The 13,439-nt window shown below is 44.0% G+C and overlaps 1 protein-coding gene across 7 annotated transcripts in view; it reads left to right on the forward strand.

Moving 5' to 3' along the window:
- The window catches only part of WNK2 (WNK lysine deficient protein kinase 2), a 309,344-nt gene that overhangs the window by 285,273 nt on the left and 10,632 nt on the right, over positions 1 to 13,439 (forward strand). For 6 of the 7 annotated variants that reach the window (XM_019505038.1, XM_019505039.1, XM_019505040.1 and 3 more), the window contains one exon: positions 6,680 to 6,791. The exons of the other annotated variant lie outside the window; for it this stretch is intronic. In XM_019505038.1, coding sequence (XP_019360583.1) covers positions 6,680 to 6,791 — 112 coding nt within the window. The remainder of the gene's footprint in view (positions 1 to 6,679; positions 6,792 to 13,439) is intronic. 7 annotated transcript variants of the gene reach the window in all.

Genomic DNA, 13,439 nt, shown 5'->3' on the forward strand with positions numbered 1-13,439 from the left:
CAGGCTGCTGCCTGATGAGGGGTGATCCCTGTTGCCCCCTACTACCCCATGCTGTGTGGGGAGCTCTGTCACAAGACCCCAGAAGCCCCAGGCTGCTGCAGCAGACCTGGTGAGTCTGGGTTTTTATTTTTGGGGTTTTTTTCTCTTTTCCCCAGCTAGAGCTGGGGCAGGTAGGACAGCCATGGGGAGGGCTGCGGGAGCATGCAGGGGTTGGGGTGCTTGTGGCAGAGCCCCCCATGTAGCATGGGGCTGTGGGGATCACCCCCCCACCCGGCAGAACCCAGTGAGGATCCTTACCTGCCTCTCTTGTAGCCCTTTTTTAAGGGCTGGGCAGGGCAGCCATGGAGGGGGGATGGGAGAGCGGTCGGAGGTGTGGGGGGAGCTGAAGGAGCAGGCAGGGGATGGGGCCTGGCAAGGATTCCTCCCCCCGCAGTCCCCTCCCTGCTCCTCCAGCCTCCCCTCCCCTGCCCCCTACTTACCAGCTTGGAGTTCAGGTCCAGCTTCCTGCTGCAGTGGGCAGGGACTGCCTGAATCACTGAAGCTCTCTGAATCTTTTCTAAATCGGTTCAGAGAGCTTTGAATCAATTTGGACCTTTTAATTGGTCCCCTGATTTGATTCAGGTTCAGAGATTCGGTCACCAAAACGGACTGAATCTCCTTCGAATTGATTCAACACCCGAAGCTTCTCACAGCCCTGTTGTTTACACTGTTGTTGGCAGTGTATTGCACATTAATGGTGCTACTGTTTACACTGTCTGTCGTGTATTGCACATTAAATGACTTTGGGATGTAGCAAAATAAAACCTGTCTGAGATGTTTTAGTTTGCTACCTTAGTAGCTGTCCTGTGCAGCTCAGGGGCTGTGCAGGCAGCAGCCCATTCAAGCAGGTTGCACTGAAAAAGGAGGGGGGGGGGGGAAGTAATGAGCCTTATCTTCCCCCACCCCCCCCTTGCAGGGGGGCCCGGTGCTTCCCTCCACAGCTGCAGTGCACCCTGGGACTACCCAGGCTGGGTGCTTGTGGGTGGGTGTGCCACCTGGGGGGTGCAGCTGCTGCCACGGAGGGAAGCACTGCTTCACCCTGCCCGCAGCCTAGAGACCACCCAGCCTGCTGGCAGCTCCCCCCCTCCCTTCCAGGTGCAAGAGGCAGGTAAGGATTGGCCCTGACCCTTGTGTACATACCATAGGGGTTTACTTCAGTTTAAATTGAAGCAGGGTTTTTAAAAAGCCGCTGCTTCAATTTAGGGAAAAGTAAACTTAAGTAAATCCCTGTGGCATGTACAAGCAGCCTAAATCACATATTGTTTGTGGTTATGAATGTGGTTTACAGTAAGGTAAATAGTGTTTTTGATGGGAGAAGGATTACTAAGAGGGAAGAAAGAGAAGGAAGGCAGAAAAATGGTTTCATCTTCTATTTCTTTCAATGTTATTTATAGAATACTTTTCCAAATGTCTAAAGCTGCACAACATTTCTCTAGCAAGCAAGTTATTTTTATATTAAGTGACTACAGATGCAAATTTTAGATGGCTCCACTCGCTTCATTCAGCATGAGGACCCTATTTACTTGGTATTTATGCCCAGGCTATTTTAATAAATAAAATGCCTAGAACAAATACGAGAAAGGAATACACAATAGAGAACTAATATGTCAGTATTTTGGCTTATGCAAAATCGAACAAGATTGGATTAGGTTCAGTTCTTCTCATCACTAGCAGTGAAATGGTATATAAAGATTAGTGTCACGGGGCGGGCCCTAGGAGCGGCCGTGATCTCCCTAGCGCCCCCTACCATGCCAAATTAGCTGTTTAGCACCCTCCATGTCGCCCACCATGTCTTGGTGTCATATGTTTTTTTTAAGGGAGGCTGCCTTACTTCTCTCTATGACACAGTGCTCTGTTTGTCCTGGCCCCTATCCTATGAGGGGTGACCCGATGCACCCCAGCCTTATGGGCTACGCATGCCTCCAACCTCCCCTTTAGCATGCCCCAAGCCTCGCAGATGTACCGGACGTTCACTGGTCAGTTTGCTCTCCGCATCCTGACTGGCGCTCCCAGGCTTGCCATGCAACTGGCGCCTCCTGTAGGCGCCTCCCGGGTTTGTCACGCAACCAGCGCCCTTACTGGCGCTCCTGGGCTTGTCTATAGCCTCACCCGACTGGGCTTCTCCCCAATAGCTTTGCCCCTGCTGGGGCTTCTGATGTAGAGGCAGCACCCCACTGGGCTTGTCTCCCCACGCTCACGCGCTCTCACCCCCACTGGGGTTTCGTCGCCCGCGCTTCCCGCGGTATGCTACCCCCACTGGGGTTTCGTTGCCTGTGCTTCCCACGGTTGGGGCTCAGGTGGCCTGTAGCCGTGCCTGGCCCCCTGACCCTTCTTCTGGGTCCTATGCCTGCTTGGGCTCTACACCCGATATCGCCCCCGCTGGGCTGGGGTCGGTACACCCCTGTAGCTCTACCCAATGTCGCCTCACTGGGCTGGGGTCAGGACACCCCTCTAGCTCTACCCAATGTCACCCCACTGGGCTGGGGTCGGGACACCCCCCACAGTACTCTCTACCATGCTGGGAGCACCCCAACCTTACTGGGGAGCTCCTACTGAGGCTTCCTCCTTCCCCCTCATAGCCTCACCTGGTCCTCCGGTATAATGACACAAAACCAAGAAACGTAAAGCCATAAGCTGACCGGCTACAACACAAATAAGCCTCCCAGCTGGTCTTACCTAAACAAACACAAGTCATAAGCCAACTGGCTACAACATATGCTCCACGCTGCCCTGGCTACTCCTTATCTCCGTCAAGGTCCTCTCCACTCCACCCCATTCTCCAGACTATCAGGCGGTAGGGCAGCCAGGCTGGTTTACTCTGCCTGGCTCGGCTTGGCTCTACAGCAGAGGTGTTACTCCTTTGGCTGTCAGAGGGGAACTGCTCTGGCCTCAGCCCCTTCTGTTTATATGGGCCAGGCCCAGCCCCTGGCAGTCAGCTGACCCAATCGGCTGCCCTAGCAACCGCCAGCTGTGTTGTCCTGTTAATTGGCAGCTAAGCCCTCTCACCAATATCAGTAGCAGGCACCCTAGTGTCTGCTACACTCCTCCCCCCCCTTAAGTTCTTAACTCTCATTAGGAGCAGGGCGCGCAAGCGCCCTGCAACAATCAGATCGAAAATAAAGACAGCTCTACTTCTTCCCACCGAGAGAATGTAGCTTTCTTAGAAGCATTGGCAAGGGGCTAGAAGACACAACTGCAAGCTGTTGCACAAAGACTGTAGTGGTTCCCCGAAACCCATTAACCGTGACAGACAGAATAGGATATATCATTCTGGTGTTATGGCTTCAGGCCCTCAGGTCCAGCCAGACTTCACCCTTCAATGTTCCTATACCTCCTAAGATAACTTCAGGAAGAAGTATGCAGTCTCAACTCACCCAGAGTACTTAGAGATGTATGTAGTACATCCTAATGCCAGGAAAAGCTATTGTAGTCTCTGTAATTGACACACAATGCCTTCTGTTTTAACATGCACTCAATAGCGATGAGTATTAAAATCATCAGGGTAAAGCAAAACAAGCCTGAATCACAACTTCATTCCAAATGCCCTAATGATCATAGCTGGTGAGAATTTGTCAGCGAAAAAGGGCATCTGGGCCAGCAAAAGTGTACCGAGTGAATAGGACTTCTCTCGCCATGAATTTGACCCCCCTCATGAAGTAATGGAGAAATTAGTGACTTAATTCAGCATGCAGTTTAACCTGGAAATTTACAGATGCCAGGTCCCACTTGGAACTTTTGAAGCATTTTTTAAATTGATCAGGGTAGCATATTTGGAAAATCCAACAGTGCCATGCTCTGTGTGGAGTCCAGCAGTATTCCTCAGGTCTACTGCAGTTAACTAGTTGATCCATAGGCAGACCTAATGAAATACCTAGCTGATTTTAATTAAAATCCTAAATGCCAGTACACGCAAGCAAATTTTTGAGCAGTGTAGATCAGAATTTCAGATTTTCCTGAATTGTGCATTGAATTCAGTAGACGTAGTGACTATCTGTCAACTGTCTCTCTGCCTGCCAAAGTTACTGATATAAGCTGTTATGATGTAACCATTGCTTACCCTGTAGTGATACAAGTGTAGAAAAGCTGTTACAATGTTAACCCTGTTTCATTTGGGTTAGGTTATCACTAGGGCTGCGCTAAAAAGCACCGTTTTGTTTCGACTTCCGTTTTGCCATTTTGAAGGGATGATGTTTCGTTTCATTTTGAAGCACTGTTCTGTTTTGTTTTGTCAAAACTGTTAGGGTGTTTCAATGTGTTTTGACGTTTTGCCCATAGGCTATAATGGGGAATCATGAAAATGCCTATAACTTTGTCATTTCTTGCCTGATTCAGATGAAAATTTGCAGGGATGGTAACCCCTTCTGAGGGCATGAGGCTTGCCATGTTTGAAGGAGATAGATACAGGGGTTTCTGGGAAACAGCACCTCAAACTGCTGAAAGCAAAACTCATGTCACTTGCCAGCAGCGGCAGCCTCCTGTCATCCCGCATGCAGATCTGGGGCTCCTAAGCTGGAAGAGAGGCAATAGTTATAAGGCAGGCATACTTTGTAAAGTATTAATTCAGTTATTGCCTTCTAGAAAGCACAACAAAGGTGACAGAAAAGTCCTCAGAATATTTGTATACCTCTGTTGTGACTTTTACAAAATAGTTGTGTATGATTACAAAATAGTTATGTATAGTTATTTTCGGGGCATTGGGCAGTGTTCTGTTCAGCTACATGGTTATAACCTGCAAGAAGCTCCTGTGCCTAAACTGAGGAAGATGAAGAAGGATAGAAGCAAACACAGCAAGGTAAAACCAGATTTCTCAGCATCTCAAAAGAGCTGCATCACAACTAACAATAATCCTTTCACCAAGTTCTAATTCTGATACTTTGAGATAAATGCAGCCAGCAAGACTGTATGTAATAGCACTATCTTATGACTTCCAGTAATGCTATATCATTTTTTGCTTGTTGGAACAGTTTAGTAAATTGTAGATTGAAGTGAACTATGTTCATGGTACATCGGCTGTCAGTCACTTGGAACATTCTGGCTTGTTTGAAAACACCATTTTTAGGATGTTAAAATATGTGCCTAATAACAGTTTTAAAATAATTCTGTCTTGTGTCCTCTGTTCATCTGTTTGTTAATTTTTCTTTTCTGTGCGTCTTTAAGGCCTATTGATTATAACATGCATTAATAGTTTTGGCAGCATTATAACTATAAAAGAATCAAGAAACCTGAAAAAACATGATTCATGCCAATATTTTTTATAGCTCTGTCTGCATAACTTATTTGAAACCCACTATACAGATATGAATATTTTTAGTATTGCATTGCACACAGTCAGACTCAAACTGCACATTAAGGATAAAGGAAACCAAGAGAAGGCATAATATATTTCTGCACTGTCTAAAGTTTCAAGTTTTGTTTTTGGAATAAAAGTTTCCAGCCCTAAAAGCAAAATATCCCCCTGCAACACTACTCCTTTTATCATAAAGGCAAATTCCAAGAACCAACCCTTCCACACATCTTTCCCATACACACCCCCAAGTCTCCCCCCACATGCACACACTGTTGCATGTGCATTCCTGCTTGCTTCTTGTCCTTCCTTAAAATCATTTGAAGTAGTTTTTAAAATGTGATCTGTTCCCTCTAGGGGTGAGACTTCCAAACTAAAAGAAACCTCAGTATCTCTCAGTATTCAAGAATAGGTGCTGGCATGGAAGAATCACTGCGGGCATTTATAAGTTGTGTGTGAAATGAAAAAATAAAATCTTGGTAACCCAGTGTAAAGGGAGACCAGACAGTGTCCTGTTCAATAACTGTTCCTAGGTGTTTGCTCTGTTATTAAGCACATAATTCTCAGGAAGCCCAGTTGTCCTCTGTTTAGGAAAGAGAGCCCTTTCTCTCATCCTACTGAGCAAACTCCAGATATTTTCAATGAGATTGAACTACTTAGTGCCAACTTTTTTAAAAAGGCTGCAGAGTAATCAGTGGTAAAGAACTTGGCTAGGAGGAGTTAATGAAGTTAAAATAAGACTGAGATGAGGATTTGTATGTATTAGTGAGACATGAGTCCCAGAAGAAGAAGCATGGAGGAAGGGGAAAATTGCTAAAAGGAGCTGCTGTTCTGTCTGTCTTGTGGTGCTAAGTTCTCTCATATATTCTGATGCATCTGCATGGCCTATCCTCTTAGTAACTTAGCTGTACATCGTCAGGGATCCACGTTTGTTCCACATAAAACTTTTGTTTGAACTTTCCAAAGTAGCTTGTCCTTAGAAAGAGTTTGAGGGTAAAATAATGCCTCCCCTGTGATGCCAGTCAATATGAATGAGTTTAGTCTAACAGTAGCTGCTTAACAGTGAAGAGGCCAAACCACTTTTCCTCACCTTCATTTCTTATCTCTTTAATGCACAGAAGGGCTTACTCTAGCAAGGATCAGTCGGGATGGGGCGGGGTGTTGCTCACCCTGTTATTCAAGGCATTGGCCACTGGAGGGAGCAAGACTAACGTCGGAGCTGAATTTCTTTTGCCATGGGTGGGTTGAAAATAACTGATTCCGTGGTGCACTTGAAGTTCAAAAATATGACACTGCATTCCTCAGTTAGGAGGATATAAGCTTAATAGCTATGCTTTTTTATTTTTCTTTTTGTAGGTTAATTCAGTAAGAACAGGAATGGGGAAAAAGTGCGTTGTTCCAGTGTCTTGTCCCATGTCAGCTGCATTAACTCCTGGAGTTTCACCATCCATGCCAGTGCCTATGCCAGGTACTACTCTTTCTGGCACAGTAACACCTTATGTGATGCCTCTTTATCAATATGGAGGAGTTTTCCCTACACCAGTTTATGGAATACCGTGGTCGGGCACAACAGCACAACCTGGGATTGTAGGTGGTCAGAGCATTGCACAGTTCTCGGCTCTTGGCAAAACTGGCTTGCAGATGTATCCAGTGTCCCTGCAGCAACCTGCTGCCAGTCCACCTGGCCCTAACATGAGAATGACATAGCTTTGTTGCCTTTTGATAGCTAACAATGATGTTATGCTATGTAATGCAGAGTGTTTGAGCCTATAGATGCCATATGTGTTTGAAGAGGTATGGTTCTACTGCTGGCACCCAGTTCAGGCTAATAGCGTACACAGCCATATACTGCATCAAGCAATCACTGTGAAATGTTTTCACAAAAGGTAGTTTGTTTGTTATGGCAATATTTGCTTATATTTCATTGCTGAAGACACTTTATTATGTTGTGTTCTGGTGTTTTACACATGCAATCTTTAAAGCTAATGTACTTGAATTGATGATCAGAAAATTGTACTAACCCCTGCAGGAGTACAGTGCCTTGAATTTAAGCTTTTCAGTTCCAGCTGGAAAGAGATGTACAAATATTTGAAAGGTGTATTTTATTTACAATCTGCTTGTGAGTTAATTTTTTTTATTTGCAAAAATCCTGAAAGTTTACAATTGAAGCTCTCTACCAGTTTTGTTTTTCATTTTCTACTGTAAATGCTTTTATTTTAATTGGTGGGGTGAATTAGGATTTTTGAGGCTTTTAAAAAGTTTGCAAGGGGGGGAGGATTCAATGGGGACACTGATCTCAAGTTTATTTTGCATTTGTACAGTGACTAATGAAATATGCATTTTAAAATAGGAGCATTTACAGGAGCAAGGAAAGTAAGTTGTATATAAGAACAGGTAATAGCTTTGGGCAGTGCAATTCATTCTGTTATGCAGTTGTTGGTAAAGTTGTTGCAGGTGACAACTTATTTTTGTAACAGGGAACTGGCAGACAAATACTACTTTTAGTTCAACAGCAAATTGATCACATTTTCTTTCCCTCGATGGGCTTGTGTAGTTCAGTTAAATTACAAATCCATGCATGTTTCATAAGTGAAAAACCTAACTGAAGTCTTGATTATAGGAGAACCCATCTCCAGGTTACTGTAAGAACTATGTAAGTACAGTACTTGCATGTATGCTGCCTTCGATTCTGCCGGTGATACTGGTTAAAAATGGTGTTTCGTCACTGAAGTGATAAGTGTGCACACTGAAATAGAATAAAATGTGAAATTCTTTCTTTTTTTCTTCCTTGACCAATGAATCCTTCAGTTCTGGTGTCTGACCACATCTTGTTTGAATTTTTTAAAATTTTAATTAAGTTTGCACTGTAGGTAGCATGGACACCTCTTCTGTTTGAAAGTTGCTTTTTTTTGTCCGTTTTACTGTGCATAGAATCTACATCTTCAGTCTAAAGGCACAAGGTAACCACTGTAACTGATTTGCTGATGGTAAGTTGCATTTTACTAGAAAGCACTAAGGGAAACGATTATGGGCACTGGTAACAAAACATTACAAGGTCAAATTTGAAGGCACATTGCTCTATATCTCTTCACTGCAATGACATTTTATACTATCTGCTGAAGGGCAGAGATGTCTTGTGCTGCCAAGCTGTGAATTGTATAGTTCTATTGTACTTTGAGCATTATAACTGTCTAAATTATTTTGTTTGTACCCTTTGAATATATTATTTCATCAATTCAGTTAGAATTGAATTTTATAGACAATTTTGCAGAGTCTTCTGCCTGGGCAAGATACTTACTGTAGTAAGAGATTTCTGTTCTCTGTAACATGTATCTTTAATTTGTTTGGGTTTTTTGTTTGTTTTTTTAGATTTATGTCTGTATGCTTCATGAGCAAACATGGAAAATATGTTCTCACACCATTTCTCCTTCAGCTTGCACTGAATCTTACAGTTTGTCGCTATTGCCTGTTGTATAGTCCATCCCTTGTATACTGACAAAGTCAGTGGCACTAAGAACCCCAAGAGATTGTATATATTAAAGAAAAATAAACATTTTGTGCTTGAAAACTGTGTGAGAAACCTAGTGTTTTCCTACAACTTTGGATTTTGTTGTTCTCTAGCTGTACCAGGGAACTCTTCCAAGGTGTTAGTGTTTTTTCTCCCCAGTCCTGTCCCTTTGCTTACTTTGAAGGAGCAAATGTAGCTTTCACTGGTTCTCATCTGCTGCCTGTAACTGACACTACCCAAAACCTGCAGCAGTAGAAGGGAGACTACATTCAAGAAGTCTGCATAGTGCACACAGCTCTGCACTCCTGTTTAATATGTCTGACTTGCTTCAGTGTTTCTGGTGCTATATTATACAAGACTATGGACATGTAGCCACATGAAGCCTTGAGTTGGTTGTCATAAGTGAAAATGTACCACCAGCAACACTAAGGAGAACCAAGAGGACACGAGAGCTTTGGTGTGTGATGGAAAGTGGTGATTTAATTTGAGGGAACCTCTCATGATAGTGTACCAAGCATCCCTTTTTAACACTCAGCCCTTGCATGACAAGACAGACAGAAGTCAGTGTAGATACTTGAAGTTGTAACTATGCAGTAAGCGTGGGGTCAGGAGACTCATGCTTTGTAGATGTAGAAGAAGGGCAGGAACTCTAGAGCTTTTGGTTTTCCTATCTCTCTCCTGCCTTCCAAATTCTGTTTAGTTTCATATGCATACATAGCAGCCCTCTATAGACCATTGCTTTCTCCTTTCAACACCAGAGAAAAGGAATGCTTGCTGCACTACATCTCCTGTGTGTTCAAAAAGAGCCAGCAATACAATATTTATAAATAACATTTGATCCAAATAAATTAATGTAGCCATCGAAACAGAATTTTGAGTCTGTGGCATATGCTGTAGCACTGCTTCCTGAACACACTTAAAAATGGGGGTTGTGGTGGATCTTTCTGAAATACTGTACTTGAGAGAGGACTAGAGCTCCAGACTTGAGTTGGGTTTTTTTGTTTGTTTGTTTAATGTATATAATATCTCTTTATTTTGATTTGCAGGTAGTCGCCCCAGATTGAGAACTTTCTCACTGCTATGGGCGGCTATTTCTGGTCATGCTGAACAGTACTGTGGTTTAAGCAGTAAATAAATAAATCAAGTGAAGAAATGCAATTAAGTGAAACTACTTAGAGGAAAAAGTGTGAGCAAGTGTGCAGAATCAGGCTATTATCAGTATATTCACAGCTTTTAAAGATGAGGAGAACTTTAGGATTGTAGGAAAGTAGGGCTGAAAGGGACCTTGTAATGTCCCTACTTTCCTATGGTCTTAAAGTCCTTCTTGCCTTTAAAAGTCATGAACTTACTGATAATAGCTGATTCTGCTACACTTGCTCACACCTAGCTATGTAGTTTCAATTAATTTAATTTCTTTGTTTTAAGTACATCCTACATGAATATTGAATGCTGGCCATGTTCTTTGTGCATGTGTCAGACCCAACTAGGAACTTCTCCAAAATCTCTTTATTAGTTCAAGTTTCTCACAACAGTTATTTATGGGTAATGGGGGAAAATTAAAAGAATATTCCTCATATTATCTGGTTAGCTGTATGTATTTATGTAAAGCCTGTGCATGTAATTGGTGGGAGAGGTTGCAACGCCCATAACTGAGACACAATACAAGCCTGGCTGCAGTTGCTTATAACTTTTTTCCTGTTTTCACCAGTTCAACCTGAAATTTTCCCTGTCTAAGACTAAAGTCTTGCCAGATTTCACACACAACAGGTTAACTATTTTGAAGAACAAGGTTAGTGGAATATCTGTAGGGGGATCATGTGATTGAGCTGCTCAAATAATTGGCTGTATCTCCATCATCTGGAGCAGGGATTCTGAATTTGACAGTGCTTGCTGTGATGTCAGGGATTTTCAGTTTGCCAAATCTTCTCAGATTATGAGCCCCTGGAGAATCTCCATTCACATGTTGAGCAGAGACTTGTTGGCATTGGGCAGCTAAATTCTCAGAAGTCTTTATCGGTACTGAATATTCTCTATCCCTTCAGAATTGCTCTGTGATGACCACTGTGTGTGTGGACATCCCCATAGAGCGAGTGAGGACTGATTGGTTGCAGGAAACTTAGCCCAGTTTTTTGCAGTTGCTCCTCTGTGATGTTGGGAGCCATCTTGTCCTAGACATCAGCTGAAAGGTAGAAGACATTTTCCCATGGTTAGACAACCAGGAGCAGGAGGGAGGAGGAACTATTACAACTGGGGAGATGCAGAAGAGAGAAAGGTAGAGGCTCCATCAAACAAGGTAGAAATAGGTGTTCAAAGGGGGCCTGCAGCAGGGAACTAGTGAGCAGAAGTTGAGGGGTGGGACCATGCGAGGGGTGGGGGTAGAGGCAAGAGTGGGAAGAAAAGAGAAGGCTAGCAGTAGGAAAGCTTTAGGGGCCTGAGCTAGAGAAGGAAGCATAGGAGCAAAAGAAGACAGAGGCTGTGAAGGGGGATGGCAGAAGGGTCTGTAAGCATTAGATGGACAGGACTTCAGACTGAACCTATTCATCCTGAATTCCAGTATTCCTTTGCTGTCAGCACTAGCACTTCTGGCAAAATGTTCAAGTTGCATCTGAATGCCTATCTTGCTGGAATCATCTGACCCCAGCTGAGTTCCTGCCCCTTGGGCAGGGGGCTAGACCCAGTGATCTCGTGAGGTCCATTCCAGCCCTAATGTCTCTGAAATCTGCGTTTCTTCCCCACCCCCCGCTTTAGTGGCAGATCCATGTAGAACCCTACCAATTATATTGTGTTGGGAGGAGGACAGTATTGTGGATGTGAAGTTCCCAGCCCTTCTGAGGACTTGCAAGAGGAATCTCAATGGTGGATTTTTTTCATGTTTCTTGTTTTAAAAGGCTAAACAGTATATATGAAAAGAATTTTTAGGTCACACCATTAGGCCCTCAGCAGTTAGAAGATTGTGTCACCTTAATTTGGCTTGCCCATGATGCATGCATTGAGTTGTACCTCATTGTACCATTCCCTAGCTTTTTCAGGGCCAGTGCTGCTTTTAGGGCTCAAGACGGGCCTGCTCTGGAAATGAATGAGGACTGTGCAGGGCAGCAAGACAGTGCTGTAGGATCCCAGTCTCACTTGTTGCAGAAGTTGGACAGTGTTGCAGGAATGAGGTTGTGGGATAAGAAAAAAAGAAAGGGTTTTATGGTGAAGACAGATGAATGGTAACAGAAAGCTGGACTTGTGCAGCGCAGTAAGTACTAGAGTGCCACTTGATTAGAAATAGATGTGTTTGCATTCCTTCACTGTCTACGGTGTGGTTTCCTGCACTTCCCTAAAGCATCTTGTGCTGGCTGCTGTCAGAGTTTAGATACTGCTCTAAATGGCCAGCTTGGCAATCTGTTCCTACATAATACTAGTACTTTGCCACAGTGTCCCTAGGATTTAATCCAGGTAAAACAGCTACTAACGTTGCAGACTTCTATTTTGAGACTTTAAGAGTGTTTATAGATTTCATAGACATTAGGGCTGGAAGAGACCTTGGAAGATCATTGAGTCCAGCCCCCCACCCAAAAGGCAGGAAGTCAGCTGGGGTCATAGGATCCTATCAAGACTAGCATCCCCAAGTCTTTCAAGTGGGAGATTTACCTGGTGAAGCAATGTAGTTTCAAAGATTCCAGCTCCCCTCCCCACCCCCAGCATAGTATCCTCAATTGAGAAAATGAAAGTAAGCATTAAAACTGCAAAACAAATTCATGGACACAGAACAGAATCAACCAATAGAGCATGTGTGCTGTTGCAGTCGAATTAGTGACGGTTCTTCCCAGTTTTTTGGGAGGTGGCCTGTGGGGGATTCTAATTAGATGTCTGTTTTGTAGTGTAATGTGTGTGGTGGGACTTCCTTCTCATAATAAGCAGGGGTTTCAGGTTGTGTTCAGGAGGCTCAGATGCCAGTTGGGCAGATTAGTATAAACATGGCAAAAATCTGTTGAGTACCTGGCTCCTTGCCAGCCAACTACCACCTGTCAGTCAGGTGCACCTTATTGGAGCCATTGGTTTTGAGGCAGATTTTACAAACTAAATGCATTAAGGCAGAGTCCCCAGTAATAATAACTTGTACAGTTTCTTGCATCCTTTTGACTCCTTTTCTTTCCCCTTCATTCTCAGATTTATGGCTGCATTTGTAGAATATAATACAAGGTACTTGGAGAAGTGTGTGTATGCACAAGAGAGAGAGATGGAGATGAATTGTGTAGCAAGCCTTTTACATAGGAGGGAAACAAAAATGTTTTACTGGTCACCAATGAATACATGTCTTGCTGTGCATGTGAAATAATGCCAACCAGATGGGGGTGGGTTGGCTTGGTACTAGAATTTTTCTTGTATGTCTTTGGCAGGGATGGTCAGCCTGTGGCAGGCATGCCACAAGTGGTACTGTACCTGGCAAGCCAGGGAGGGGACATGCAGCACAGTGGCACATAGGACAAAGAACAGAAAGCAAAGCCATGGATTGAATAGAGAGCAGATAGGGCAGGGGAAGCAGCTTAAGGTGGCACTTGGGTAGGGTGCGGGGCTAATTTTCTGCTAAACAGGCTCCCCCCCCCCCCCCCCCCCCCCCCC

This window comes from Gavialis gangeticus, unplaced genomic scaffold (genome assembly GCF_001723915.1).
Source record: "Gavialis gangeticus isolate Ggan-Ray unplaced genomic scaffold, GavGan_comp1, whole genome shotgun sequence".
NCBI lineage: Eukaryota > Metazoa > Chordata > Crocodylia > Gavialidae > Gavialis > Gavialis gangeticus.